The 27712-nt window shown below is 37.2% G+C and overlaps 1 protein-coding gene across 1 annotated transcript in view; it reads left to right on the top strand.

Annotated features, from left to right (window-relative positions):
* Positions 1-27502, top strand: part of LOC136039111 (cytochrome b-c1 complex subunit 2, mitochondrial-like) — a 29576-nt gene extending 2074 nt beyond the window's left edge. The window contains exons 2-7 of the mRNA XM_065722595.1: positions 115-388; positions 7239-7340; positions 11202-11313; positions 20648-20756; positions 26012-26127; positions 27289-27502. Of these exons, the coding sequence (XP_065578667.1) occupies positions 115-388; positions 7239-7340; positions 11202-11313; positions 20648-20756; positions 26012-26127; positions 27289-27372 (797 nt within the window). The 3' untranslated portion in view covers positions 27373-27502. The remainder of the gene's footprint in view (positions 1-114; positions 389-7238; positions 7341-11201; positions 11314-20647; positions 20757-26011; positions 26128-27288) is intronic.
* The last annotated feature ends 210 nt before the right edge of the window (positions 27503-27712 follow it).

Genomic DNA, 27712 nt, shown 5'->3' with positions numbered 1-27712 from the left:
GGTAGAAGTATTTCTTTTGTGTTTCATATCTGGCTTTTCCTTGTCTTTGAGAATGGGGAATGCCTTTACAATAAATGAAAAGACGGCAATATAATGGTAATTTGCTTTTAATAGGATCACGAAAATTTATACTTGTGCTATTCATATTTTTAACTATTACTTGCCTCTTATTTCAGCTCCGCGATTTTGTTGCTGATAACTATGTATCTGGAAGAGCTGCTGTAATTGGTATTGGAGTCAGTCATACCCTGTTAGTTGACTTCGCCAACTCTTTTAATCTGCCAACTGGAAGTACTGATGGCTCTGCCAGCAAATTCTGTTCTGGTGAACGACGTGTCGATACCAAAGGAGGACTTGCTTATGTTGCTATCGCAGGCAGAGGTGCAAGGTGAGTAGTCCAGGACTTTTAGGGTTTGACCCGGACAAAATTGTAATATAAACGAAAATGGTACCTAAATGATCAGAAAAAAAATTCCGTACAACATACTAAAAGTCCCCATAAATCCGAGTGGGGCGAGTACCCGAAAAAACAGGGGAAAAGGGGGAAAATGCGGGGGAAAATGGGAAAAATGCCGAACATGCCCAGAAAATAGTTTAAAGTGAGTTTTTCTGGGGTTTTCACATACGCTGATTACGAAATTGACATCTAAAATTCAGTATAGAAAAAAGAGTACTACGGAAAACGGGGGAACAGGGGAAAGAGGGGAGAAAAGAGAAGAATACAGGGTAGGGGTAGAAAGCGGTTTGAAAGATATTTTCTGGGGTATTGCTATGTGGTGATTACGAAATTGAGAAATAAAGTGATATAAAAAAATCGATTAACATAAAACGGGGAAATGGGGGGGGGGGGAGGGGAAAAGGGAAATATACAGGGTAGGGGTAGAAAGCATGTGGAAATGTGTTTTTCTGGGGTTTTTCTATCTGCTGATCACGAAACTGACCCCTAAAATGAAGGAAAGAAAACGAGAACCATGAAAACCGAACAAAACTGGAGGAAACAACGGAAAAGGGGAAGGGAGGCCTGACTCCTGAGCCAGCTGCTAATGGCTAATAAGCAGGCCTATGGACAAAATAACTCGCTTAAGTATCAAACTTGTACTTTCTTGAGTCACAGGACATTTCTTACAACCATTTGAATTACTAAACATAAAGAAAACAACCGCTTGGCAGTTATATATAAAATGGCTATTATATGTAAAATTTGCACTTTCGAAGGCAGTATAGTTGACTTGAAAAACACAGCATTGATATCACTAGTCGAGCTCCTCGTCTTCGACAATCTCGTTGTCCCTGTTCAAACAGTTGATACCCTGACATTCTCCGCACGCGAACGTACACGCTAATCCATTTTTCTTGCAGCTGCATCGCGAGTTCTCGCAGCCTGTCTTACAGTTGCATCTCACGACACTCAAAAGAGTCTGAGGTGCGGGCAACAAATGGGTCATCACAGGTGAGTATTTATGGTCTCTGAGGACCCAACCCCAGTCAGCCGGGTCGAGGTCAGCTGGTTCCCCTTTCCAACGGGATACCTGGAGGTGCACTCGCTGGGAGTGGAATGAAGCTGCAGCTTCGGTTGGCGGAAGCCTTTCAGGCTTAACAAACGCCGTAGTATTAGACGAAGAAACTTTTTCCAAGAAAATTCGATGTCGCAGCTAAGTGAGATCTTCGTTTGGTCTTGCTTTATACAAGCTGAGGAGAAGATATTCACCCGCTTTCACAATTTCATCTTTGGACGATGATTCATCCAGAAACACTTTGCATTTTTTTCTGAACACTTCGCTCTTCTTCAAAAGAGGTAGCACAGCTTGCTTTCCAAGTCCGAAAACTCGTGAGGTCGTGTCACATCCCAAGAGTGCGTGCCCTACCAGAAGCAGCCTGGATACTTCTCCCATTTTTTTTTTGCACTTCGTTGAGGCACCAGAACGTGTTATCGCTTCTTTTGCGTTCGTTGACGATTCGAAGTAAAGTGTTTTTTGCATTAGGCGGGAGGTGATACAAGAGTAGAATCAGAAGGGTCAGTGTCGTTGCCAAGAACTATTGTTTCAGAGTTTTCTGCTTTCGTTACGGCAGTCTTCACGATTAGATAGTCAGCATCGTCCTTCGCATGGGACGACTTCAAATCCTTTGGCTCTGAGTTTTTTCCCCGATGTAGCTTATAATTCGCTGTTTGTTCTGAGAGTTGCTCAAAAAACTCTTCCTTCTTTTTCTGGAGCTTCATCCCTAAACTGAAATCGATCACTTGATGCTGGCTTCCCTTACACCGTCGGTTGTGCGTAGCATCTTTCGTGGTTGGACCAGCGCTGTATCCATCGAAGACAACAGTAGGGGAGGTACAGCGTCGAGTAACGAAACTAACATAGCTGTCACAGATTGAATCATAAGTATCACCAATCTTCCAAAGTACTTGCTGAAGCAGCCAACCTCCGTCAACTACAGTGACACGATCTGACACTGGCAGGTGGTGAATCGAGTCCGTGTTCGCTTCTTTCCATATTGCTTTCGCTAGTGCAGGTTTGTCTGGCTGACGTATTATGCCAGGATTCTCAAACAAAGCGGGCGGATAACTGCACAGTTATCCAGTGCAGGATCGATATGCAAAATCTCGCCATCTATCCTAATGTTCCCATCGGATGCCAGTGTAACGACTTTGTCTTTCTTCCTGAATGAAAAACTTTCGACGGATTGGCCATCCATGCGCTGGAGGATCAGCTCACCTACAGCTTTAGCATCCTCTGCATTGACGCCTTTATGGGCAATCAGCCCGGAACCTATACTTCTAAGCTCTGTGGAACTAGTGAAAGGAGAGTTCTCTAGAAGGAATTCAAGAAACGTCAGTAGATCCTTAGTATCTCTCTGTATTCGTGCTGCGGTTGCAGTAACGTGCTGTTCACTAGAACTGTACTCTAGACCCGTCAGTTTCTGCATTAGATCATTCACTGAAGCGAGTACTGGCATAGACATTGTCCATATGTTTCTCTGAAGCTCAGTCATCCCTTTTCCTCTTGTCAGCCCTCCATCTGTTTTTAAGCTCCTCATCAGGACTGTCTCGATGACGAGGTCTGGAGCCAATCCAGCCCAAAAACGATCACTTCGTCGGGCAATAAACTTGCCGCTTGCAAACTGTTCGAAGAGCTGTGGATTCGATGCTTCAAGTTCCTGCATCATCTGAAGAAAAAGACGAACTGACTTGGCATAAAGATTATGCCCCGCAGCTGCGAGGTATGGGAGCATATCAGAAAGAGAGGATAAGTAGAGATCCCAGTCTCCAGTCCTTTCTGCTTTCAGAAAATTCCGAAAGATCGAAACATCTCGGAATACTGCATGAATAGTTTCGCAGTTCTGCTGGATTTCAGAGACGATTTTAAGGCTTCGAGGCGTAGCGAAATAGCCTGAAGGGCTTCGTGGTTAGCCGCTTCTTCCACAGAAATCTTTCCATCCACCAAATCGTCATACACGCTGGAGACTCGTACAAGATCTCGTGCAACTAATAACCATTAATTCGGGCACCCAGGGAAAATAATGAATTAAACTTGGCTTAGTACTGAAAGAAGAGTTGCCGATACGCAAAATTATGCTTGACTTAAAAAAAAATCTCGTCGTACCTTGATTTATCCTGCTACCATGTCACATGTGTAAGCATCCACGCAGACTGGGGACTATTGGATCCGCTAGATGTCATTCCGTCAGGATAGGTTTTGTCGTCGGCACTGGAACTCCGCGGTGACTAGTCTACCTTGCTTCTCTTACTGGATGTCGAATTAGAACAGGATTATGTTGACGAACCCACGCGCTTGTCGATAACGGCGGGGAATACGGAATAATGTAATTTCAGTATTTTTCCGTATTTCTTTCTCGAATTTTTTTTTTGCCTTTTCCGAACCTATGGGGTAGCCGAACCTCTATAGATCTCCTGTATTTGTTCTCGAACTTTGTTTTAGATGTCAATTTTATAATCAGCAGATAGAAAAACCCAAGAAAACACATTTCCACATGCTTTCTACCCCTACCCTGTATATTTTCCTTTTTCCCCTCCCTCCCCCCCCATTTCCCCGTTTTATGTTAATCGATTTTGTATATCATTTTATATCTCAATTTCATAATCACCAGATAGGAATACCCCAGAAAATATCTTCCAAACCGGGTTCTACCCCTACCCTGTATTCTTCTCTTTTCTCCCCTCTTTCCCCTGTTCCCCCGTTTTCCGTAGTACTCTTTTTCTATACTGAATTTTAGATGTCAATTTCGTAATCAGCGTATGTGAAAACCCCAGAAAACTCACTTTAAACTATTTTCTGGGCATGTTCGGCATTTTTCCCATTTTCCCCCGCATTTCCCCCTTTCCCCCCGCATTTCCCCATTTTCCCCTGTTTTTCGGGTACTCGCCCCACTCGGATTTATGGGGACTTTTAGTATGTTGTACAGAATTTTTTTCTGATCATTTTGGTACCATTTTCGTTTATATTGCAATTTTGTCCGGGTTCGACCCTTTTTTGAGCTAAAAGTCCTGGACTAGAGATATGTTCTGAATAAAACCTAAGAAAACGGGTTGCTTTGCAATTACAGAAAAGACATTTTCTCTTAAGAACCTTCAAAGCACTCATTACTTTTTTTCAATGTTTTAAAATGGAAAGAATTTTGATATTTTGAAGAAAAGACCCGTCTTGTAAGCATTAGACCCGTGCTCTTTGAAAAATCGGCACTTGTGTATTATACCGACCACGTATTTATTCTTGATCTGTTTAAAACTGGTTTCTCTGTCTGCGCTCGGAAATAATCAGCTTAGACTGAGTGAGATAAACTACTATACGCGTATATCTTGGTTTAATATTTAATATATAAAGTTGATTAGGTTAGGAATTTAATATAATGTGTCCTGGGCGGACTGCTTTCCATAATTCTCTTTTGTAGTTTCCATGATTTTTTTTACTAAAGTCTTTTATTTTAATCATATTTTGGTATATTTCATTATGACTAACCGAACTTCACTTCTTGAGTGTAGTCGGTATAATACGGAAGTACCAATTAATCATCCAACTTACCCTGTATAATTTTAGATATATTCAGATGAGTATTTCATGACCATGACGTACGATTGAGAATGTAGTGAAAATTTTGCCTATTTTGCAATAAAAGTTCGTATTTATTTTTTTGGAGACTAACGTCATTATTCAGGACTGGCGAGGCATATTCCTGGTCGTATTCTGGAATGATTTATGGTCTAGTTTTCTTCAATGAGAGAGAAAAATATGCTTGAGTTTGTCTGAATTATCGTTTATATGTTCTCAAAAGCAAATGTTACTGAACAATTTTAGTTTTTTGGGAAAATGTCATTTTTCGACAAAAAATGTCAAACAACATTAAATTTGACAGGAAGCGATTGGAAACCCTGTTCGCACATGCTTTTAATCATTATATTGTTTCAGACGTACCGAGTTCCTATTAAGTTTATCTTAAAAAGTTTTTATTTTTAAAAGCTTTCGCTAAAAAAAATGATTGGGTAATTCTTTCGTCCTCCAAGGAAAATGTAATAGGAATGCTGTGCATGTAAACTAAACATTGTTTTTACTCCTTTGAAAATCTTTAACTTCTACTCCCGCCTCCCTCGTTTGGCCAAATTGTAGAAATCTAGTAGATTTTGCACTAATTAGGTTAATATAAAAAACAAGAAAATCCTCAAATATATCCGACAACAAAAATCACCCACTGTCTTTTCTTAAATTTCCAGTTACATTTATTGTCAATATGTTTCCAAATTAGATTACAGAAAACTGATTTGTTCAACCCGTATTTAACGAATTCGGATTTTTCAATACCGTATTTAAAGTACCGAAGAATAAAAATATTTTTTTAGTTTTCCAGCTAAGTGCTAATGGAATCCTAAAAAGAGCTCGCATCATTTTTTTGTTTTCTACATAACTTGTAGATTTGATGGATAAATTTCTCCGTAGATAGGTTCTATTATTTCTGTTTGATCTTTTAGACACACAAATGTTTTTAGGAATCTCGGAGACTTCTTTTGTTTTCTTGCTTGTAGATAAATCTTAGTATCTCAGTCTGGTCTTCGAGGTACATAATTGTCTCTGGAGTTCCGAAAGGTTCCTGTCTTGTTCTTGTTAGGTGAAAATAGAAGTTTTCAACGTCAACATTTTGTAAGTTTTTCCGTGTAATGAAAGTCTGAAATAAACTGTAACTGCAACAAGCTTTTGGCAGTCTTACGACCAACACACATTGACCGATATTCCTCTGTCCCACCTGATTCATTCGTCCCAGCGTCTTTGCTGACCCCCCCCCCCCCCCCCCAGAAAGGATCCATAAACTATATTCAGTTTAAGCTAAATTTTTTTCTCGCTTAATCTGAGGATATCTAGCCTATGTTGTGCCATCATACAGGATGTTTAGTAATGTTATTCTGTATATACGATCTTCATCAATCTAAAGGACATCCTAAGCCACCTAAGCTGGTCTTTCATCACACATATGCCGAGTTGAATCGAACCACTTCGTTCATTGAGATTTTTGTTTGGCTTCTCAAGAGCAAGATTTATTCTGAAAGAATTTTGCCGTGTAAAAAAAGAGTCGTTATGTATCAACAGTCATATAATCTGAAGGTGTTTTAATGGTTTTTAAGCCCTTCTCCAAAATAACGTCCTTGTCCAAAATAACGCCTTGTACCATAATGTCTTTTGAATTGTTTTAGCCCAGTTGAGTCTCGAACTCTGTTATCGCGCTTAAATAAAAATGTGGTAAACATCAGAATAATCTGGCTAAAGCATAGATATGTCCATACACGTGGAACGTTTAATACTAATTAATTGGCATTATAAAATTTAGCTCTTGCAGAAATAATAATGTGTTCGTTCGAATCCCAGTGTACCCAATTCTTCAGTTGGGACGGGGGTCAGTGGCGTGACTCTGTAAGCTTAGCCAGAGTCGACCCAGCTCTAAATGGGTACCTGGAGAAATCTGGGGAAGGTAAACAGGAAGGGTGTGCGAAAGCACAGGATGGCTGGCCCCCAACCCCCCATTGCACTTCCTGGCTGAAGGGCCAAGAAACGGAGATCAGCACCGCCGGTAGGGACTGTAAAGTCTAATGCCGTATCCTTTACCTTTTTTTTTTTACCTCTGAAATAGAGCCTTGGAAATATGTACAACAAATGAAATGATGAGAACTTACTTTAATTTGTCTCACCCTTGTATTATGACTTACTCCTATTTGCATAATCTGTGTTTTATTTTAGCTTGGCTGATCCGAAATCCGCTCTAGTTTACGGTGTGTTGCAGCATATCTTGGGAAGCGGACCTTCGACAAAAAGAGGAACAGGGTGTGGCATCTTAACAAGGTTTGTTTATAATTGTCATTATATCGCATTGATAAATGGGTTAAATAAATACCAGTGTTGTCACTTGGGACTCAATTAGTTTCTGAGAAATGAATTGCTTCAGTAGCTGTTTGATTGAACTCGAACTTTCTCGAATTAATAAAGTACATTGAACATCAACTTTTTAGCAAAGGTAGACAAAGAGCGATGTGTCTTCTATCTTATACATAAAAATGCGCACTTCTTAGAAAAAGAAGAAGAAATAAAAAAGTTATTTGAAATAAGGATCGTAACAATCAAAGGATTCAGATCCGCTATTGTCGGCTGAAAGAACCATATTCTTTAATTCTCTTTGATTTGAGTGCAACAACGGTCATTCATTTACTGTTGCAAGTAACTTTTATTTATTCGCAAAGAGAGGAAGTTGATATCTTATACTTTATGTTCATCTTTCATTCTTAACAAATGGAAAATGAATTTATTTCTTGCAATTGATAAATAACGATGTTGATTGGCAAGTTGATGTAGTCTGTTTATTGCTTGTATACTAGGGAATCAAAAAAGAGGTTTTGAGACTAATTACTGAACTGATAACTCTGAAAATTGAATGGCGCCCTGTATAATTAATAAATTTTGGTGAAAACCTACAGAAATAAAAGTTAAAAAACGAGGAAAACTCAGTTATTCTATTAGTGTTAGATTGTATAATCACGAAGAATGATACAGTACTGCAACGATAGAAATCAGTAGTTTGTGTGGATGGGAGGGGGAGAGTAAATATATTAAAACCACAGGACAAAGACCAAGCGTTGCTCTTTACTTCATTCATAAAAATATCTTGCTTTTTGGGGAAGAGATGAGTGTTTTCTCATGAAATAAGGGAAATCCTAGGCCCACACAGAGGTTGAGAGAGTGAGTGTTAGTATTGGAAACCTTAGGTATACACCCTAAATGTAAAATTTTTTACAAAATTTGCAGTGCCTTTAGTTATTTTATGTATCCAGACACTACGGTATTCTTGAAGAAAAACTCACAACCATAGAGAACTTTTACAGCCCGTTTAAAAGCTGGACCACAGAGTGGGTGGATCTTGTGGTTTTTCAAGTAATTCCATACTGTTAATGCCATACTGTTGCTAAAATGAGCTGGTTCTGATGGAGTTCTAAACAATAAGCTTGTCTATACCGACGACATTGACCGACCATCAGTCAAAAGTTGTAAATTACAAAGATAGACTGATTTGCCTCGGCTAATCACTGAAACCGTTTAGCACACAAATTAACGTCAATAAAACCTAAGCTAGGGTAGCATCTTGTCAAGATAAAGCCACCCTTTCCTCTATAACCCTTGATGGCCAGGTGGTCGACACATCTTCCAGTTTTACCCCCTGATGGTTTTCTCACTACTGAAAATAGCCGTACCTTCTACATTCAGTGCCACATAGGTTTTGTCAACTCATACTTTTAGAGACTCGCTAATAAATAAACCTTGAGACAACACTGGCTAGAAACTATTACTGTGTTGCACCTATGTGAAATTTGCACCCATTTGTGTGAAGTGTGAACTTTTGAACCACTTATGTAACAGCTTGATTGTGCCAATTACTCTTTATGAGTTGGAAACTTGGACCCCAGAGACTGAAAACGAGTATAGAGATAGTGCTTCCGGAATCAGGTGTATCTGTCCCATTGCAAGGATTAAATGCATAGAACACGTGACCGAGGACATGATGTGAAGTTTGTCAAGTACAATGCTCAATATGAAAAAACTACAGTTACAGTTACTCGAGTATGAAGGAAGGATGGACCGTGATTCTCCTTCTTACATACTGTAGTGTATGTGAGGATCACATACGTGATCATGTGATCCTCCTATGTAAGAAATCAGCATTGGATTCCAACCACAAGAAAGACCACATAATAGATGGTTAAAAAATTCGACTGGTAGCACATTGTTTCAACCACCATGATTTCTGCATGACAGGTCACCATATGGAGCGGTCAGTCATATCATGTAAAAGAGTTAATCCAAGACACCCCACGAGGATAGTAAGTAAGTAAGTAGTGCCTATCTAATCAATTAGCCATTAAACAGGCACAAACCAAATATAAGTCTGCATCGCGCATTTGTTGCTTAGAGTATGAAGTATAGCAAAATGAATTCTGATCGTTTGAATCTTTTCCAGTTAAACAGTTTTTGGTATTTTTCCTTGATAAGAATTATGAATATATTCTTATAAGAATAGATTTATAATATTCTTTATTCTTATATTCTTATAATATAAGATTTAATGTATTTCTTAGAAGATAATAATATCACATTCTTATAGAAATAAAAATTAAGAAATATTAGCTCAACTGACATCGAATTGTTACATGGCAAAACGAGATAAGTTTAAAATAAATTTAGTTTTATTTTGTAAAATCTCGGGTTCCAATTACAAGCCCAAGTTTCTTTCTATCAAACCTGATATTCTTTAAAGAGTGTGTGGATCGATTTGTTTTTTAGACTTGTTCAGATCAATTAGAGGTTTTATTATCGCGGTATAATTAGCGGTATTTTATCGTGTAGAACATAGACGTGTAAACAGAATGTACAAAAATATACCTGCCCCTTTGAGCAAAAGTGGCTCTTTCATCTTCAATCCTATAAAAAAAAGCAAAGATAAAAAGGGAGAAAAAGTACATAGATTACTTATTTTTTTTTAGCCCAGACTTATGTTAAGGTATTAATTTTGTGGGATAACGCTAGATGGCGTCTATTGTTTTTATTTCTCACGATATGAATTTTATTTGAGACGATATTTGAGTTTTCCTCTGTTATCAGTGTTGGCATGCTCTGTAAATCGGTAGTGTATCCGTGAGCGCTAGGAGTGGTGTCTAAACTAGCTGGCTTTGCTGACCGAATCAGATTACGATTTATATTATCGATATTATGATTATCGATTATCGATAATATGATTATAATTTGTGACCGAATCTGTAAATCGGTTGTGTAGTGTTTCGTGAGCGCTAGGAGTGGTGTCTAAACTAGCTGGCTTTGCTGACCGAATCAGATTACGATTTATATTATCGATATTATGATTATCGATTATCGATAATATGATTATAATTTGTGACCGAATCTGTAAATCGGTTGTGTAGTGTTTCCGTGAGCGCTAGGAGTGGTGTCTAAACTAGCTGGCTTTGCTGACCGAATCAGATTACGATTTATATTATCGATATTATGATTATCGATTATCGATAATATGATTATAATTTGTGACCGAATCTGTAAATCGGTTGTGTAGTGTTTCCGTGAGCGCTAGGAGTGGTGTCTAAACTAGCTGGCTTTGCTGACCGAATCAGATTACGATTTATATTATCGATATTATGATTATCGATTATCGATAATATGATTATAATTTGTGACCGAATCTGTAAATCGGTTGTGTAGTGTTTCCGTGAGCGCTAGGAGTGGTGTCTAAACTAGCTGGCTTTGCTGACCGAATCGTGGTAATTTGTTTTACATGATGGATGACTTCCATATCTCATAGTTGCTATTGTATCGTCGATGTCAAACCTATCGTACCTCATTTTAAAAAAATTCTGAAATATTTGCCAAAACAGTTTGCTGAGCCGTGCTTAAAGGGGGTATCAGCAGGATAACGTAGATCAGAAGTAATAAAAAAGTGATTGAACATTGTTGCGGCTAATTCTTCTTCTGAGAACAGCTTAACAACGGTATTTGCAATTATTTCAGAAATTTAAAAATATTAGTTATGCTCTTTGGCGGGACAGCAACGATGCTACAAGGGCATAGATGTCAGTGAGTTTTAATTTAGTGTTTGTGTTTCATATCATAATTTTGTGCAAGTTAAAACCAAATCATCATTTATTTCAGGACTATTGCTGAAACGAATGAACTTGCCTCAGTATTTGCTTTAAATGCGAGCTATAGTGACGTCGGTCTTTTTGGGCTGTTTGTTGTTGCTAAATCTGACGCTATGGATAAGGTATGTATGTTTAACCATTTCTAATTGTTACCATGGTTGTAGCGGTAACCAAAGAGTATTGGGAATCTTATGAAATTATTCTGTATATGAGGTTGACCACCCATTCCTCAACATCCTGCTAAAATGTAACTTTAGTGTAAAGAGCGAGGCATTACGGTGGAAGCAAACCCTCTCATATACGTAATAATTTCTATTTGTTTAAATGTTAATGCTGCTTACTTTCATTAGAAAAAAAAATTTAATTGAATTTCGAATCAGTTTTTAAATATTGCTGGGAATTCCGGCTGCCATTCAACAGAAAGATTTTCTAGACAATTCAATCCTGGTGATTAAACCACTGGTCCTAGAACAGCAAGATACAGCTCAATATATGGGTCTTGTTTTTACAAAAAAAAACACCAAATTTTTTTTATATTCGTTTTTGTTACGTTTTTATGAGTCAGGCGAACATTAGGGGAGGGGGTCTAATCCCCTAAAACCCCATGGAAATAGTCTTGGTCTGAATTGTTTGGAGAATTTTTAACGGGAAAAATTCTCCATATTGGAACTTTCTATTACAGGGGAAGGGAGATATCCGAATATTATTTTTTTTTTCGGAGGGGGTCATGATTCTGGTATGACTTGAGAAAGAATAAAAAATTAAATAAAACTAGGCCTTTTTCAAATAGAAATATGGAGAATTTTTTGGGGAAAGGGTTATCTACGTTTAGGAGATATACATGGAGAGATCTTTTATTGGTGTGGAGGAAATTTTTCTACAGGGGGTGGAGGGAAATTTGCTAGAGATGGTGGGGGTGGCTTTGTTTGGCATTAAACTAGACCTACGTTGCCTGGGCAACGTGAAGTGTTGCGGCAACCTTTGTCCGGCTTTGCCGATTAGTGTTGCGAGAGCAACACTTTGGTTTTGTTTCTTCGCTATCGGTTAAATGCTGAAGTTGTCAAAACTATCAAAGCTTTCAAAACGGCATATTCAAAGAAGAACACAATCAGTAATCACATGATCAAATTCTTCAGCGTTGAAAAAACAACAGCAAAAGAATATCGGAAAAAGGGACTAAATTGAGTTTGCAGCCAGTTGAACTTTATCCTTTTCAATCGTAGACATCGTGACGGATGGAAACTTGGAACATTATCTTATATAATCTAGTTGGTATTATAAAGCTATCCGTAACTTTTCAGGATCAAATACCATAGATGTGCACCAATTTGCACAAATTTGTAGCCCCTCATGAACCTCCTCTAGCAACCCATTCTTGCTTACAAGTCCCTCTTCCGTGAGAGACAAAGAATAACACAATCAGTAATCAGATGATCAAAGGCTATTCCTCAGGGTTGAAAAAAAAAAAAAATATTGGAAGAAGGGACTAAATTGACTTTGCAGCCAGTTGAACTTTATCCTTTGCACACCATAGGCTCTGGCTCGAGGACAAGCCAAAACCATCCTTTTTGGCCCCAGGCAAGAGTCGTACGGAGCTTTCCAAAATATAATGTCATATTCATCAATCCGGCCCGAGGTCCACACTAACAGCCGATTATTACTTACTAGGCCCCTAAATGTCACTTTGCAGCCGGTTGAACTTTATCCTTTTCAATCGTAGACATCGTGACGGATGGAAACTTGGAACATTATCTTATGTAATCTAGTTGGTATTATAAAGCTATCTGTAACTTTTCAGGATCAAAATACCATCAGGGACCCATAAATTTCCTGTAATGACTCGCCATCCAGGATCGCTTATTATTGGATGGCGAGTCATTACAGGAAATTTATGGGTCCCTGATTCCATAGATGTGTACCAATTTGCACAAATTTGTAGCCCCTCGTGAGCCTCCTCTAGCAACCGATTCTTACTTACAAGTCCCTCTCCCGGGATATACATCCAAGTTCACCGGAAACAAATAATGGGTACACCAACTAGCAAAAGTTCCAAACCCCTTGTCGCTGAAGTCATTGTAGCCTAACAGCCGATTATTACTTACAACTCCCCTACATGTCTTACAATCGGGAACCAAGTTGTTCTTACCATCAATTACACCAGAAACAGATAATAGATACACCAATCAGCAAAAGTTGCAAACCCCTCATTGCCAAAGATGATTATAAGCTAATAATCGACTGTTGCTTGGAAGTCCCCTACATATCTCACAATTGGTATCGGCCTATTTTTGGTTCAAGTGTGTACCTTACCACTGAAGTTGTCAACCCCTTGAAACTTTCAAACTTGTGTATGTCATGAAGGAATTTTTGTAACAAAAAATGGATGACATATACTTTGATCAGCTCATCAAGGTCTATCGATTGTCATTGAAAAAAAAATTCTATCTGTCTTAGTTCAAAAGTTGACTTTTTTGCCGGAGGCCAACTTTCTAACACCACCACTTAGAAAGGAGCAAAGGATAAGCTCTAATTTCTTTAGCGATGAGAGAACTTTTAAAGTTTAAGAGGTATATCTGATACCATTTCTCTATTGCAATCCCAAGTAGAAAAAAAACAATGGTAAAGTCAGCTGAAATCACGAACAGAAATGGCTAGAAACAATAGATGGCAGCACTTTCGGACCCGTGGGAAAATCGCACTTTTTTGTCTCTGTAAATTTTTCTATTTATCACTCAAAGAAGATATATTGGTTGTGGGGCCGGGGAACTACCGCATATATTTAACACTTATAGATTTTAGTCCATCTTCAATTTGAAACTGGTGCCTGCCTGCTTGCCTGCTTGCCTGCTTGCCTGCTAGAACGGAGCTTTCCACTCGAAAGCAGAAACATGGTTTGATGAAACGAAAGCTTGGCTGCACAACTTCAGATACTCCTCTCTGACATAGGCTATATAACTCCACTTCACTTCGCACACCATAGGCTCTGGCTTGAGGACAAGCAAAAACCATCCTTTTTGGCCCCAGGCAAGAGTTCTACGGAGCTTTCCAAAATGTAATGTCATATTCATCAATCCGGCCTGAGGTCCACACTTTCCGTAAAAACCGCACAGGTTAGACCCTTACCAGTTTCCAGGAATAAGCTGAGATCGGCGGCATAAAAAAAAAAAAAAAAAAAAAAAAACCGGGACAAAACCAAAGTGTTGCTCTCGCAACACAATGAAACAGAAATTATTCTGTATATAAGGTTGACCACCCATTTCTCAACATCTTAATATGTACATGTTACAATGTAGAATGCAATGTACATGTAAAAATGTTAATATGTAAAAAAAAAATATTTTGGTTTGGGGGAGGGAGGACTTGTAAAATTTTTCCCTGTTGCTCTCAAACTTTTATAGAATCTAAGTCATGTTTTGTCTCTACTGTACCACAAACAAACCATCTTATTTACACATATTAATTGTGAGAGGCATCAGGAAAGCTCCAGCAGGATTTGTATTTGCATAAAAGCAACAAACAAGCAATTTGAATACTTAGCTTTCCAATATCTAGTCCCAGAAAAATATCCAAACTAAATTTTCTATTTTCTATTTGTTTTATCAGGGCCCATGAGCAAGGTATAAGTTATAACCAACTCTTGAAAACTGGTGGAAAACATTTTTACCAGCTAAATTGAGCAAAATGATTTGCAACACCGTTATACCCATGTGTGGTTTAGTCACTCTCATAAATGCTTTAAAGACAACAGGAATTTTCAAAGCAAATACGCTGATTAGCCGCACAAATATTAACATATTTTTCGAAACTTGGTACTTTCTTAAGGAAGATTTTCAGTGAATCAAGTGCATAGGTTTAATATTGCTCTAGGTCATATCCAAAAAATGCATTGAATTGTATTGCAAGTAACTCAATATAAGGTACTTAAGTTTTTTTTTTAATCAAATCTGTGATGAGAGGCCAGATTTTTCCTAAGAATTTTAAGACCGTGCAACACAACAGTAGCCTACTTCATGTTTTTCGTTTAAGAGAGACACAAAATTGATTTTTCAGAATATGTTGATGGGGGGGGGGGAAATAATGATTTTAGTAAGGTTTTTTGGGAGTTATGGAACCAAAACTTATTTGCAAGAAAACCCGATAATTTCAACACATATTGGGGGACCATGTAAGTGTTTTTCATAGCAGTATTCAAGATTTGCTTGTAGTGCTGCTAGTAGCCAGCAGCACCCCTATCATTCAAGGCTTTAGCCTTCAAGCAAATGCACTAGTAGCAGCTGTCCTCAGCGATGCTGCTAGTGCTCAGATGTTTTAGAGCAGTAATTCAGTAGCACTAGCAGTGTATGTTTCAAAATACCTCAATACAAGGGAGGGTTACAACTTGGATCCATTTTGCAAGATACCTTCTGAAATATCTAATTTGAAAATCCAACTCAAAGTTTATTAATAGTCTTCATATAGCAAATGAAGCTAACAATTATCAGCCCAATAGTCTTACCTCAGCAATTTGGAAACTCCTCGAAGGTATAGTCAACTCAGTCATTATGGTTCATTTAAATGCTAATAATCTACTATCATTTAATCAATATGGCTTTCCTCCTAATCGATCAGTTGACACTAACCCCATCAACACATACAAGCATGTCTCAAAACTTATGGATGAGGAGTCTCCTGTTGAGATGCTCTTGCTCGATCTAGCCAAAGCATTTGACGAAGTCTGCAACAGGAGACTAAACTCTAAACTATGCAATGGGCATCCATGATGACGTTATCAACTGGGTGATGCAATTTCTTACCAGTAGAAAGCAGGTGGTAAGGGTATTTGGAGACAATGGATCAATCTTCTTCTTAAAATCAGCTGATGTAAAAATTGGAGTACCCCAAGGAACGGTGTTGGGTTCAACTTTATTGAATATTTTCACTAACGGTGCACCTTCAATTATAGAGATGACATCATATTGTATGCAGATGATTCAAAAATAATTAGTCCTGTTCATGACCCTCAAAGTGCCATTGCCATTCAGGCTGATCCTGATGCATTATCAAAGTGGGCAAAATCTTGGCAGCTAGAATTTAATATCCAGAAATGTAGAGTCATTCATTTTCGAGTAATAACCCTTTGTGCCAGTATTTTATGGAATCCACCAATGGTTCAAAACAGCCAGTCATATGTTGTCATGGTGAAAAAAAAAATCTGGGAGTCTTGGTTGACTATAAGCTCAAGTTTAATTTTCTTGCACAGTGTATAGTAGCCAGTGCTACTATACACTCAGTACACAAATGCATTTAATAAAGCACAAAAAGACTTTAGGAGAAAGAGCGAGGGGTTGAGGAAGGGGCTCACACCCACATATACGGAATAATTCATGTTTATTTTAGTGTCGCTGTTTACTTTCATTTGAAAAATCTTGTTTTTCTATTTAATTTGGAAGAACCTGGATTTTATTTTGATATTCAACACACGGTAAATAAAATTTGATTACAAGAGCTCGGATATTCAACTGTTCCTACGAATGAAAAAAAGTTTTTTTTATTAAATACTTTTTTTAAGAGAGGATAAATAAGGTAAATAAAAACAATTTGGACTAAATGAAAGAACTTGCTTTTTTTGAAGGTCGTCAATCTAACTTTATTGGGAAAATGTCAAATGACGGCTTTTCAAACAATCCTTGATGAACAACAATTTCCAACTTAACTGCAAGTAAAGAGTGACTTGGGCTAATAGTAACCGAAATTTAAAAAAGAAAAGTTCTGACAACAATATATGCATCAAAAGAATCCTATTTTTATGATGAATTCACATATAAAAAATCAATCAAGTTTAAAGTAACACATGAAAAGCTACGAACTCGGAGCCATCTTCTTCAACTTCAGTTAAATTATCATAGTTGTACAGTGACATTTTGCTTTTGTTTTTTTCTCATTGTAGGGCTCCATCATTTTCTTTTTGTAGAAATATAGGTTTTCAATAAAATATAGTAATATGCAGGAACCAGGCCAACATCTAGTGTGTTACTCAAAGGAAACTGATTTATGAGTAGAAACTATAAATCAATAGCATCGCTCTAGCAAGGATAGCTTGTCACAATCTGGATATCCTTTTGTCAATTTGTTTACCATAAAGAAAAAAATTACGTCTATTTATGATATTAAGCTTATAGTCGTTCAGAAAAAAATGTCTAGACTATTGATCTTGTTTATGAGCCCAGTTTTCACATAAACTAATTTTTTCCTAGTTTTAATACACATTAAGGTTCACTTGCCCTAAGGATGGTTTTCACATATAAAGTTCAGGTCCAAAAACAAACAAACAAACAAGAAAAAACACTTTCTGGCCTATCTCTAAACTGTTTCCTGTAAAACTTTTTTTTCAGCCTTTAACGCTAGCCTAGTCTATTTAGCAATGATATTGCTTCACAACACTTGTCTTATATTAAATCTGTGCAATATTGAGTCTGTCTATGTTTTAGATGCTTTGTTCTAACTTCGATACATTATCAAAGGTTTGGTAGAATTGTAGGTAGGAGATTTTGACTATCTTGGAAAGTAGTTGAGTTTGACAAATAAATCTTTCAGAAATTAGATAAAGCTTAAATTTAAAATGTGTATCCATGATTAGGGCCCGTTATTGCTTATCAGTTACTTAACAACAATTCTGCTTCACAATCTTTGTCATATATTAAATCTGTGCTAGATTGACTCCCTCTATGTTTTATACACCTTGATACAGCGTCCAAGATTGGGTAGAATTCTAGATGAAGGGATTTTGACTACCTTGGAAAGTAGTTGAATTAGGCAAATAAAATTGTCAGAAATTAGATCCAGCTCAAGCTTAAAATATGTATCAATGACTAGGGTCCATCATTGCCTATCAGTATTTTTAAAATATTCAGCATTGTATAAGGCTGAAATATTCAAGCTGATCACACACTTGGTCTACAGGCAAGATTTAGACAAATTCAATGGTGCTAAAATCCAATTTCTAGCAAGGCCTATCACATTAAAGCGCATATAGTGGTTTAACTGTTGAAGTGGTGATTAGCAGCCCAACTACTGGGTATCTTATGTAGACCTATAACCTCTTTGTTATCAAGAAAAGCAGCTCTGTTAGGATAATAAAACCGTCAGGAATGATTTTGGAGCACAAGTTCATCCCTAGGAAGGTGTTTTTAAGCTGCTTCTCTACCCCTTCCCTATTTATAAGGCTTAGAAAATTACATAGGTTAGGCTGCCCTCAAACATATTTTCAAGTTAGCAAAAAGCCTGTCATCTTGAACTGAGCCTTAGCCCTACTTTTAAAATAATCAAATAAATTATATCAACAAGGCAATTAAAAGTAACACTTTGCCGTGAAAGACAAATACGCTAGACCTAGTATGTTTTGCAAACAGTAGAATAGCCTCCCCTGAACAGCCAAATGCTTGCTTTTTGAGGAAGCTTAAGATGCAGGTGAGGGTAAAGAGCCCAAAACTGTTTAACTAGTTGGGCTATCAGTTTAAAGCTACTTAGCCTGATTAATTCGCCATGACCAGCCCTCATCGAACCTAGGCCTACTACTAATTAGGTATGCCTACTTAATTAGACCTACTACTATGTACTAGGCCTAATTATGCCAACAAGGCAATTAGGTTTAACCCTTTGCCGTCATAGGCAAATAGGCTAGGCCTTGTATATATCTTTTAAACAGTAGATTAGCCTACCCTGAACAGCCAATTACTTGCCTTTTAAGGCAGCTTAAGACGCAGGTGAGGGTTAAGAGCCCAAAAATATTTAACTAGTTGACATATCTGTTTAAAGTTACTTAGTTCAATATTTAATATTAGCTAATCAGCCATTAAACCTAGGCCTACTGAGCCAAAATAGCTCTTGAAAGAAATCAGTACGGTTTATTTAATACTCACACAGAGACCTCACCTGTAAGTGATGTATATGTACAGATCAGGCCCAAAGAGCATGGGAAACTGTGAATTACCAATACTCTTCGGTTAGCTACTTATTTAAAGACCTTTTTGATGATTTCGCCAGCCACTACGCTGCGTCTGGCGCTAGTAGTTTTCAACTCCTATCTTTCCGTGTTAAATCGCCGAAGTTTCCACTCTTATAGTTTCCCATGCTCTTTGGCGGTAACTGCAATATAGTAAAAGGAGAACCATGGGCAGCCGGAATTTAAAAAATGGATCTTTAAAGGAACTGTCTAATGATAAATATTTCCTATGTAACACCATTTAGAAAATAATAATTTTCATTGAGACTACTGAGTATAAATTTGTGAGGAGAAATTTTTGAGGCTTTTGAAAAAGAGCCTGGAACCTTTTAAAAATGATGTCCTATAGAAATCTATGTTGAGAGATAAAAAAAAAAACACATGATGTAAATAAGCAAGAGTAAATGCGAAATATTAAAAAATTATACCAGCGTGGCACAATAAATGCACTAAAAAATAGAAAAAGCGTTATTTGTTCTTTTAGTTATTCCCTTTTCTTTAAAGTGTGTTCTCGTTTGTCGGTACTTATTACAAATCTAATGACCCTGCAGTTAACGATATAGGAAGCTGGTCAATGGTGATGATAAAAGTTGTTCTCCAATTTTGGTACTAATTAGCATCATTATTGGAAGACTACTAACTGGTGCTAATTAGTGTTCGAATATGTCCTCGAAGGCCTACAATAATTTCACCAAAATCCTCGAGGAATTTTTCAGGGCAACGTTTCCCGCTTAAAAACACTTTTTAAGACCTGAAATTCCATTTCGCTAGTGATTTATATATTTTTGATTTTTCTTTCTTAACATTTAAGAGTTAGGATCTTGCCTTTGTGCGATATTGTTTTTTAGCGACATACGTGGGACATTTTCCTTTTTACGGCTAGGGTGTTCGCCATCAGGGTGGTTTCATAAAGGAGAAAAGAGCTATTTCTTTCCTCCAAATATTCCAGTGGTAGAGTGATGTTGGCTTAAGCAAAGCAAGCCATTCTTTACACTGGATATATCCTTTTAAATCCAATTCGTATGTATACTTATCTACACATCAATGTCTTGGTACAGTCATTTTCAACCAATAATAATCTACTTCTTTTTTTTTTATAATTAACCCTTATGGGTCCATAGTGATGATGGCTGGAAATATATGTCCAGCTTAGTACACTTTTTAACGCAGTTTACGACGTCTAGTACGTACTATTAAATATTCAAGAAACATCTGATGATATTATATTGATATTTCCATTAGAAATTTTTAGACTATTTTTGCGAAGTATTTTTTTTTCATTGTTTGTTGTTTTCCATCAATTTCAGCTGAGCCTTTACCCTATCCTTACACCACTTTTTCTAAAATAAGAATCTTTTGACCTTTTTTTGTGGATTTATTTATATTTAATTGAAATAGATGATTCGTATCACCTGATATTCTCGTGTAAAATTTAATGGATTTGATTCTAATTCGAAGCATTTTTTGTTTTTCAGGTCCTTGGAACATCAATGAAAACGCTTAAATCCTGCAAAATCAACCAAGCAGAATTGACCCGTGGTAAAGCTCTGATGAAAGCTGATTTACTTGAAATCGAAGACTCTAGTAAGTTTTTTTGCCAACTCTGTTTTTATATAATCTATGTTTTCTAACATAAACAGAAAATAATGTGTCTGTCCAAAGTTCAAATACATTGTTAAAGAGTTCTAGGCGTTTACCCCCCTTTGATCCCCCCTCCGAAAAATACCCCCGTGGAAAACTTCACCCCGAAAAATAACCTCTGAGGAAAATACCCTCCCCCCCGTGGAAATTTTGGCGCCCGCTACTGCCAAAAATGGAAGAAGTTCATACGAAAGCCTTTCCAATAAAAATGGATGTGCGTTTTTTTCTCTCTAAGTTTTAAAATCTTTTGGGATGTAAATTCTTCTTTTTCCCGTTCCTTAGTACTTTTCAACGAAACTAAAAAAAAAAACAAAAATAAAATTTTCCAATTTGGAAAACATTTTCCACAGGGGGGGGGGGGGCTGTTTTTTGCGGGGAGCTATTTTCTGGGGGGTATTTTCCGGGAAATAAACGCCTAAAACCCTTCATTAGTTAGTCATTTTTGGGTAGCTCTGCTATAGCAGAAGGGGCTATTTTCCATTACTCAAATGAGCAAAACCGAGATTAGTTTATAAGGCTTTGATCTAATTCGGCCATCTTTCTCTGCTCCCCCCTCTCCCCCTTTCTTGGGATTTCTTATTAAACGGATAACTTTAGAAAATGATTTCTTCCCCTATCTTGTTGCCTTGGCCCTTGTTCTGTCTTCTTGCTTCTCAGTTTATTTTCATTTTAAGATTGCTATAAGCTTCCTAGCATTCCCCTCAGAAATAAAAATGAAGGGCCTGGATTCCCTAGGAATAATGTCAATAGTAGTTAATATCATTCTTCCTGTATTTTCATTATAAAGCTTCACATTAACCAGCCTTCAAAGCTTAAAATGAAGCTTTGAAGGCTCAAACAACCAGCCTTCAAAGCTTAAAATGGAAGATCCTTAAGCTTTGCTGCCTAATTGTTTGCAATAGACGAAGGTAATATCTGCGTAATAACAGTACTAGCTGGCACGTACGCCGGGGGGGGGGGCTTCGGACCCATGCCCCCCCCCCCCGAAATTTTGTGAAATGTTTAATTTCCCCATGGTTTCTTGGGATTTCTGGCAAAAGTAGGACATTTATTAAGAATCTAGATACGTGTGTGAAGCCTTTTTTTTTGGGATTTTACAGCATGCAATTATCCGGTCAAATCACTGCCCAATTATTAACCCATTTTCTGTCTAAATTTTTACCCTCTTTGAAGTAATTAGCGATTGTACTGTTATTTTTTTTTGTAAAGAGAGTTTACTTTCCACAGCAAAATAGAATTATCCTTGATATTAGGGCGTGTGTCCCCCCCCCCTTTTCAGGATAAAGTACAGCTTTTAATGGATCAATTTTGGAAACTATCATTTTTCATTAAAATCTACTTTTTCGCAATAGAAGAACTACCCCCCACGGCACCCATATTGCACTGTTAACCCTAAAATCTCCCTTTCAGTGGGATATAAAAGATTAATCACTAGTTCTAAATCGCTATGAACATAACCTGAGCCTAAAACGTACCTTTGAAGCTTCAGTCTTCTCCCCCCCCCATCCGCTACAATACTACAGGATCTGTATTTTCCGATATACCTGCTTTTTGCATTACTAAATAAAAAAGTGCTACTTTATATCTGCTGTTTCGAAGGTTTTGGGCCCCTCCCCCCGAAAAAGATTCCTGCGTACGTGCCTGTAGGTAAGTTAATTCCTAAGTTACGCTACAATACTACAGATTAAAGTTAATCTGTATTTTCCGATATACGTGCTTTTTGCATTTATCTAGTTACTAAATAAAAAAGCGCTACTTTATTTCTCCTGTTTGGAAGGTTTTGGACCCCCTCGAAAAAAAAAAATCCTGCGTACGTGCCTGAGTACTAGCGTCAAATTTTTATCTTTTAAACATCATTAAACATGGAAAAAACAACTCTTTTACACTGAAAGACATAGGTTAAAGTAAGTAAAGTTTCTAGCACTGTCGAAAAAGCTCCTTGTTCTAATTAAACAACGCTTGTGTTTCAGGAGTTGCTGTAAAGATTTGGGACAACAAGTAAAACTTCCAAGTAATGGACGAGGTACTGAAGGGGGGCCATCCTCCACATGTAAAGAATAATCTGTGTTCCTTTTATGTTTTGTAGTTACTCCTTACTTTCAGCTGAAAATAATATTTTTTTTAAATTTCTAATGGTTTTTAAAATAATGCCAGGAAACCTGGCTCCCTCCATGAAACTCCACGCCAAACAAAAAATCCTCATTTGAGATATTTTTCCATGCAAAACACTCACCCCGCCAAAAAATTCCCTCCACATATTTATATTCTTTCTGAAAATTCCCCCATAAAAATTCTTGCGGATGAATCCGTCTGAAATGTCCTCCTTAGCATACTTTTCTTTGTAAATGATATCAATTTCAAATCGTTTTTCAAAACAAAATGGAAATCTTCTGTGGAAATTTTCCTGAGAATCCCACTCCCCCCCCTTCCGTGGGAAATTGATCCTGTTAAAAGTTCTTCCATGGATAATTTTTGCCTTGAAAATTATTCCATGAAAAATTTCTCTCGTGGGAGTCCTCCGCGCCATGAAAAAATCCCATAGAAAATGCAACTCAATTGAAAATTTCTCTGGAAAAATTTCCAAGAACAATTCCACATGCAAAATTGAAACGGCATAGAGAGACATGACAAATAAAAAAGGTTTCGCATAGAAATTCTGTCAAACTTCCCTTAAGCAAGATTTCTCAAGGAAGGCTCACCCTCGGAAACTTTCCACCCAACGGATTGTTCTCCCCATAGAAAATTACCCCTCCCACTCATAAAATGTTAGTATACTTCCCAATAAAATGCAATATGTATACAATGGGCAAATTTACAAACTTACAGCTCTTTTTTCTCAGAGGCTGTGGAGGGTCATGGTGTCTCCAAAGGCATAGTTGCTAGGCTTTTCATTTATGTTGTCAGAAACGACTATCTCAAAATTCCTTTTAGACGACTGTGGCCTCAGACTTACTGGGGAGAACAGCGTAAAGGCAAGGGACTGTTATTTTGAATAAGAGCATGGATTGTGCAGAGCTAATAAAACAAAAAGAGGGTCATCTTAAAAGTACCACATACAGACCAATTATCATTCCTGCGGAGGATTTCCAAGTTTGTTCGGGTTCCAAAAATGACTAATCGCTGAGAATCTCCCACACCACTGTCAAAAACCAGAAAATTCTCACCTTTATCAGGTTTTAGAAGATGGTTCGGGATGTTGATATCGGCCCTAAAGCCTGGAAGGGCAGTTTGAGCGCTAATGAATTGCCTAACTGCCCTAACTTTTCGACCTAAGGGACCTGACCCTAGGAAGCGTGACGACAGCAAGGTCAGTCAAGCCTCCCATAACAGTTGGAACAATTTGGGAGGTAGGGTCAGAAGTTTCTTTTGCTCGTTTTTAATTTTTTGACGAGCAATAAGAAGTTTTTCAGCTGCTGGGTTTTGGGGGTGAGTGGGGTCATACAACTTTTATCAAGCACTTTGACTTTTGCTCTGCAATGGCCCTGATCACATCCATTGCGCTAGGCGATGCCTAACACACTCATGGCTCACTACTCCACTGGCTAAGTTTTACTGCTTCACATAAACAAACCCTTATAAACTGACCTTTTCTGCCCCCGATCAGATTCAATACACTTCAGATCTGACATCATTATAACACTACTCTGAATTCACAAACAAAATAACCCTCAAAATTATTCTGAGGAACTCTCAAAACATAATAAACAAAATACTTCAGTGATGAGCATATATACTACCAAAGGGATTTCCCATGGAGTTATAAAATATCCTAGTGTGTCCTCTGATTGTTCCACATCAAATTCGTAAAACCTTATTTTCCACGGGTGTATTTTCCGCGATGGGTATTTTCTGTGGTGAGTATTTGCCGGGGGGGGGGGGATTGTCGGCCACCCTTGTATCCACTGAATATGCATACTGACACTTTCCGATTAGTGATGCCTGCAAACCTGTCAGATTGAGTCTTACCTATGAATCCCTTTTGGAAATATAATATTTTATCATGATCTATGTAACCTAATAGCTTTGTATAAAGGGAGTACATATTCTGTAAAATTAGACACATTCTTTCAGACAAAGAATAGAGCCAGATTCAAACCTTAGTTGATCACAAGTCACCCACGAAATTGGAATTAGAAGAAATTAAAACTCTCCTCCCCTCATAGCTACGAGGGTCCTCTGGGTGGTCTAAAAGAAAAAAAGAAATAGGAACTTTTCAATGGAAATATTGGGCCATTCGAATGTGAACTATTACTTTCTATTTTTATGTAAGTTCCTGTGGTTGTTTCTTAAAGCTTTTTTTTGAAAGTAAATACAAAAAATAATTTTTAGAATATAAAATTAATGCACTTTCCCTTCTCTTATCGTTGCAAGCCTCTCGATAGCAGGTCCAATACTGCTCCAATGCCATCTACCTATATTGGGCTGACGATTATGTGCGTTAATAATAGATGGCAGAAATGAAAAAAATAAAACAGAAATGTTTGCCTCCTGAAATAGGCAAAAGTTGTCAATTTAGCAAAGTATCAGTTCCAGCAGTCACCCAGAGGTGGGAAGAATGTATGTGTTGGGTAGAATTCTGATGGCCTTTTTTGTTCTCAGATTCTTATTAGCAAAAATTGTATAGAATAAGTAAAAATTGTATAGAATAATACATTTGAGATGAATGAAGTCACGAGCACCCAGAGGCTCAATGCCCTTAATAAGGCTCACTATACCAGAGGATCGTACCTTTAATAAGGCTCACGATACCACGGGATCAATACCCTTAATAAGACTCACAATACCACAGGCGTAACACCCTTAATAAGGCTCAAAGTACCACAGGGTCAATACCCTTAATAAGGCTCACAATACCACAAGCTCAATGCCCTTAATCAGGTCACAATACCACAGGCTCAATACCCTTGATAAGGCTCACCATTCCACAGGCTCAATACCCTTCATAAGGCTCCTGATACCACAGGCTCAATGGTTTTACTTTCTATAGCGAATAAAATGAAATTAAAGGCGTGGAATTTTTTTCTTCAAAGTAATTCTTCGAGTCGGCATTCATAAAACTGGGAATAATCTTTAGGTTAGGGAAGAAAAAGGAAAGAAAAATTATGCTGTTGTATATTTTTCTGTGTATGGTTTTAAAATTCGCATGTCTCAACTATTATATGCTGTTGGTTTCAATACCTCTAATATTTCCCCTTCAGATGCTCGTTTGATTGAAGAGTTGGCTCAACAGGCTGTAATAAGAGGCAATAATTTCCTCAGTTCACAGGATTTCATCCAAATGCTGGACTCGGTCACCACGGATGATGTCAACAAGGTAAATCTAATATTAAATTTTTTTTTAACAGTCATTTGGTGTATACTCACATAAGTATTTGAAAAACTACGTTATTTGAAAAACAAATCCATAATGAAACTAACGGAAATGGTTCCTTTTTGGGAAAAATATTTATCTCCGAAAACTCAAACGTAAACTACACCTAAAACTACAAGTACACCTAAGTAAAACTCAAACCGAGTAAAATTTTATGTTATGCTATTATTCTACCATTTATTTTTTTCCTTATCATTTTATTATTTCTTTTTTTTATTATTTTATTTTCTTTTGATTTTCTACCTTTATTCTTGTGTTTGTTTCAAAGTTATGAAGGTTTTGGTTGGTATCACCTTTTTGTCTGTGTTTCGTGTTAAACCGGTAAAATGAATGAGCAAAACTAATTAGTTGAACTTCAGAACTTCATTAGTTGAACTTAAGGTTCTCCGTAAAAATCTAAATATTTGTAATCCATTGATTCCTAAAGACAATTACACTTTCTAAAGAAACTGATACTTCTTCTGAAACTGTTTGGTGCTAAAGGTTTTTACTCTATTTTTTGGCAAAATGATAAAAAAAAAAAACGTTAGAAGAGAAAAACGAGGATAAAACCAAATCTTGTAATTCTTACCCGAAATATTTAGATTGTAATCTGTTTTGTTTTTTTTTTCACTGGCTGCTTTGCTCCTCGTTTCTCTCTTCTTTATGGTTTTTATCGTTTTTTTTTTATGATTAGCTAGTGTGGTCTGGGAATTTATTTAAGCCCATTTTTTGCTGATTTTACCCCTTTAATTTTTTTTTTCATTTTGTCTGCTATTACCAAAAACTTCATAACTGCACATAGAGATTTTATCAGGAAATATCTAATTTTTTCTGTTTTTTTTTTTTAAATACGCATGGTTGTGCCAGTTTTCACTTAGCCAATTTAAACAGTCAGATTTTATTTTCACTGTACTTCGTATTTTCAGGTTTGGCTATATCGTAATAAACCCTCAAATAGCATTGTTCTTCGCCCATCTCATCTCAGTCTAATATGGTATGTCCCAGCTGCTGATGCACTACAAAAGTAGAAGTGGAAATACAGTTTAGATTTTTCAATAGAATTTTTTGTCCGACTGTTTTGACTTATTATTCTATGTTGATTAAACCTTTGTCGTTTTTTAGGCACTGAGTCAAGTAGTCAACGGACAAATGTCAATGGGTGCTTACGGAAACTTGAAGACCACGCCCTTTTTGGATGAACTCTAATCTAGATCATTTTAGGCAAGCCGATTTCTATTCAAACTGAGAACTGTTTGATGTTGTATATTGTTCCCAGTATTTGTTTTCTCTCTGTTGTTACTATCTGAGGGATTAATACAAAATAATTTTCGTTCCATTTGTCACAAGTCTTTAGGTTTAGCTATAAATCAGTGTTGTCAGATAACTCATATACGATTATTCAGCTAAGATCGAAAATGCTTGGACGATCCAGTTTGAAAAAAATTGAGTAAATTTAGGAATCCAACGCGCAACCAAATTTTTTCAAACGTGCTATATCTAGCATCACTGCTTCAAATGCTGCATGTTGGCTGCCCAGTCTTAATAT

Source organism: Artemia franciscana, chromosome 19, assembly GCF_032884065.1.
Source record: "Artemia franciscana chromosome 19, ASM3288406v1, whole genome shotgun sequence".
In the NCBI taxonomy this organism is placed as follows: Eukaryota; Metazoa; Arthropoda; class Branchiopoda; order Anostraca; family Artemiidae; genus Artemia; species Artemia franciscana.
Note: the sequence above shows the minus strand (reverse complement) of the source record. Positions and strands in the feature narration are given on the sequence as shown.